Below are 3,641 nucleotides of genomic sequence, written 5' to 3'. Positions count from 1 at the left end.
CTTAATGAAGACGAACAGAATATCGCTCAAATCTTATTGGAAAAAAAGAGGGAACACACCGATAAAGGAAAAATAATTGGTTGGAGTGAGTAGTGGACGCTCCAGATGCATAACTCTGCTTTAGAATATGTATAGTTGTATCGTTTCATGTATGGATTTTCACACAATCGATGAAATTAATTGTTTAAATAATCAGATAAAAATTGCATCTCTGACAAAAATCTTAGATCACTGTTTGCACCCCACACCTACTCACGTAGGGGTATGTTCGGTATTATTCTAGTTACAAGATGCAAGGGGCATTTACTTAATTAGTGTCTTATGTGGGTATATAGACCCCAATTTCTCAATTATAAACCTTAAATCTTGGATAAACCGTAAACCATTGGAAAATTTTAAACACTAAATCATACATTAAAAATTAAATCTTAATAACACTAAACTCTAAACCCTAATCACTAAACCCTTGGATAAACCCTGAACCATTGGATAAATCATAAACTCTAAATAAAAATATTTAAAATTAAACCCTAGAGTTTATGATATATCCAAGGGTTCAGAGTTTACCCAAGGGTTTAGGGTTTACCCAAGGGTTTAGGGTTTAGTGATTAGGATTTAGGGTTTAGGGTTATTAAAATTTAGTTTTTAATATTTAGGGTTTAAGATTTTCCAACGGTTTAGAGTTTATCCAAAGTTTAAGGTTTAACGTTTATGGTTTAGAGTTTAGGGTTTAGGGTTCAGGATTTAAGGTATAGGGTTTAGTATTTTGCTGAAGACTTAACAATATTAATTAATTTATTTTTGTAACTATTTTTATGTATTTTTATTATTTTATTTTAAAAATATAATATAATTTGGATATTCAATTTTTTTTTTTTTTAAGATATCAAATATCAAATACTCAAATACTATTGGAAGGTGGATCTAGTGATTCACACTAAGGGGTGAACCTAATAATTTTTAGTGTTAGTTTATTTACACCGCACGGAAGAAGTGAAGCATACGGAAACAATACATATCGTAATTCCATAATATCATTAGAGGAATACATATAACACAGATGGCCAATTAAATAGACCTTCGTATATCAAGAAAGACATGAAACACACAAATTCTAAAAACAACACAACAGTAAAATGATACACTTATACTAGTGACATCTTAATTATTCTTTAATACTCGCTCAACGATTACATTTAAAAAACCTTCAGCGACGTCGATATCCTCTCGTATTCACCTGACTCTGCAACCAACCAAAAACACCATTATATGGTTAGTAACACTCCAGATAAAATTAGTACAACTCTCAAGTAAACGGTATAAATAGAGTGAGAGTAGATTTACTTGTTACAGTTGGTTCTTGCGCTGATGGGGTAAGCGATCCTAACACGGCAAGCACCAGGAAGACGTGCAGCACGGCCTGGGTTAAGTCTGGAACCCAAGGCTCTAGCTGCTCCTTGGATGCAGCGACAAGCTTGTTGGCGGTCACGGGTGGTACGAGCCATGCTGTTGAGCCTCCTAACGCCAGAACAACACCCTCGAGGAACGAAACCACCTCGGGTCAGGTAGTTAATGCATTGGCCTAAGTTGCTGGCGACTGCGCCGCAAGAGATTGCTGCCTCGGACGCCATTGGAGCGGACACTAACATGCACACAATCACCAACGTCGACAACTTTAAGAGCCCCTCCATAATCTTAAGTTTTATCTCTTATGCTTAAGTAAGTAATGGGTTTGGATGATGAAGAGAGCTAATAGCGTTTGTGTTTATAAAGAGAAAGAGCCAAGAGTGCCTACAAGTGCATGAAAGTGAGAGTAGACGGTGTGAGGTTAGTTGGCGGTTGGTTTCATTTATTGCGTTGCTTCCTATTCATTATCTCTCTCCTCTCATCTTTGTTTTTATATAGCTCAATAAATAATCTACGCCAATTACTACGTACTGATCTCACTTTTGTTCTCTTTCTTTTGTCAGATCGGATCTATAGCTCTATAGACTAGATCAAAAGTGTAGTTTATTCTTGTATTCACGTATAAAGACCAATCATTGCTCTATGTATATGTCCAGCTTAGCAACTTGTCAACGTTTGGTGTGGTACTAAAATTGAACCCGTGAAGATAACCTCCTACACAAAGACTTTGAAAACCAATTCTAAGCAACTAAACACAGCAGCAACATACATATATTTTTCAGTATGACTCTCACTCAACCTTGACAAATTCTCCAACATTCGAGCTGCTTTCAAAAACCGTCTCTCTTATAAACCTACACCAACATTTTTTTCAAGAAATACGTTCAAAGATAGAAAGATATAACGTTTGGATTAAAGAGGAACGGAACGTCATTTACCTCGCCAGTTTCTCTCGTGTAGATTGTAAGATGTCAATGGAGAGTACGAAAGAGAATGAGAGAGCTGATCACAGGTTAACATCATAAGAGAATACATTTAAGTGTATAAGCTACTACTATTCCCTATGAAGTTTATACTAATTAATTAGCTAGCAAGAGCAAAAATAAACCTGAGCCAAATAGAGCATAAAATCCTGAGGACACATCAATCTCTCACTGCTCCTTCCTGCATCACAAACAGTGTCTCAGCCAACATGGTGTTTCTTTATCTCTGCGACTAGACCGTATGCGCAACCTTGTTAGCAAGGAAAGAGGATAAAAGGGTCTAAAGCGGTCAACAAAAGCAGAATACCATGTGTATCTAACAAGAACATGTTTTGGCCAGTGTTGGGGATCCCAGAACTGTATGCGGATCTCCGGGTGTGTATTCAAATCAGTTCAGGGGTACAATCTCAGCGCAGGAAAATTTTCTGACGTTTTTAATTCAATATTTAAAGTAAGTGAGTGACCACTCTATGGCCATGGAAGCAAAATTGCAAATTCAAAAACCAGAGCATACAAAAGTATGAGAGATTCGTTATCAAAACCATTATCAGCATAACCATGTCATACATAATAGAAAGCAGGAGCTTAAGCAACCAAGCATCACAATCTTGAGAAGCTACCACCTGACTAATATGTCACATCTTCATGAGTTATCAGATTTGAGCGTAAGAGCTGGCATATCTGGTTAGGCCCACCATATAAGTATTTAGTAGTGCAGACAACTTATTCGTACAGAGGACAGACGGTAATAAAAAGACACCTAAATAAGGATAGAGACACCTAAAAGACACAATAATCCAAAACTAAAAAATAACAAACAAACGAAAAAAGTTCTCACATTTTTATATGGCTCTATTTCACTGTAGCCAATTGGTTTTTAGCTAATTGGCAAGAAAATTCAAATCTAACTTCCTGAAAAAAATGCACAACATAGACACTAAAACCTGATCATATCCACAATACCTCGCTATTAACGGCGAAGATCTTCCCGATCATCATGCCAAGTCGTTCTCGACTGCCAGAGATTTCAACAGATCCTTTAGTCTCCATAAAAATTGAAATTCATCTGAGCTTATATGTAAAGAAAGGATACCAAAGACGGAAATGACAGTGATATCATGAGTAGAATTTGAATTAACGAGTTCAAAGGTCGCAATCCGATCCTGCCACCGTAACCAACCCCGCCATAACTTGCTTATTCGACGAGGCTTCTCCGCTCATTTTTTTCGCCCGGAAATTATTGGGCCATAA

The 3,641-nt window shown here is 36.7% G+C and overlaps 1 protein-coding gene across 1 annotated transcript; it reads right to left on the bottom strand.

The window, feature by feature from the left end:
• Positions 1–1,001: 1,001 nt before the first annotated feature.
• Positions 1,002–1,748, bottom strand: LOC106308000 (non-specific lipid-transfer protein 5). The gene is made up of 2 exons (XM_013745106.1): positions 1,345–1,748; positions 1,002–1,243 (listed from the first exon to the last, which is right to left on the bottom strand). The coding sequence occupies exons 1-2, from the start codon at positions 1,689–1,691 to the stop codon at positions 1,234–1,236; spliced, it is 357 nt and encodes a 118-aa protein (XP_013600560.1). The 5' UTR covers positions 1,692–1,748; the 3' UTR covers positions 1,002–1,233.
• Positions 1,749–3,641: the final 1,893 nt, after the last annotated feature.

The sequence above is a fragment of the Brassica oleracea genome, chromosome C8, assembly GCF_000695525.1.
Source record: "Brassica oleracea var. oleracea cultivar TO1000 chromosome C8, BOL, whole genome shotgun sequence".
NCBI lineage: Eukaryota > Viridiplantae > Streptophyta > Magnoliopsida > Brassicales > Brassicaceae > Brassica > Brassica oleracea.
This window is presented reverse-complemented; position numbering and strand designations above follow the sequence as displayed.

Bases quoted from the DNA above. Each gene is read 5' to 3' on its own strand.
- LOC106308000 (XM_013745106.1), bottom strand. From the start codon at position 1,691: ATGGAGGGGCTCTTAAAGTTGTCGACGTTGGTGATTGTGTGCATGTTA.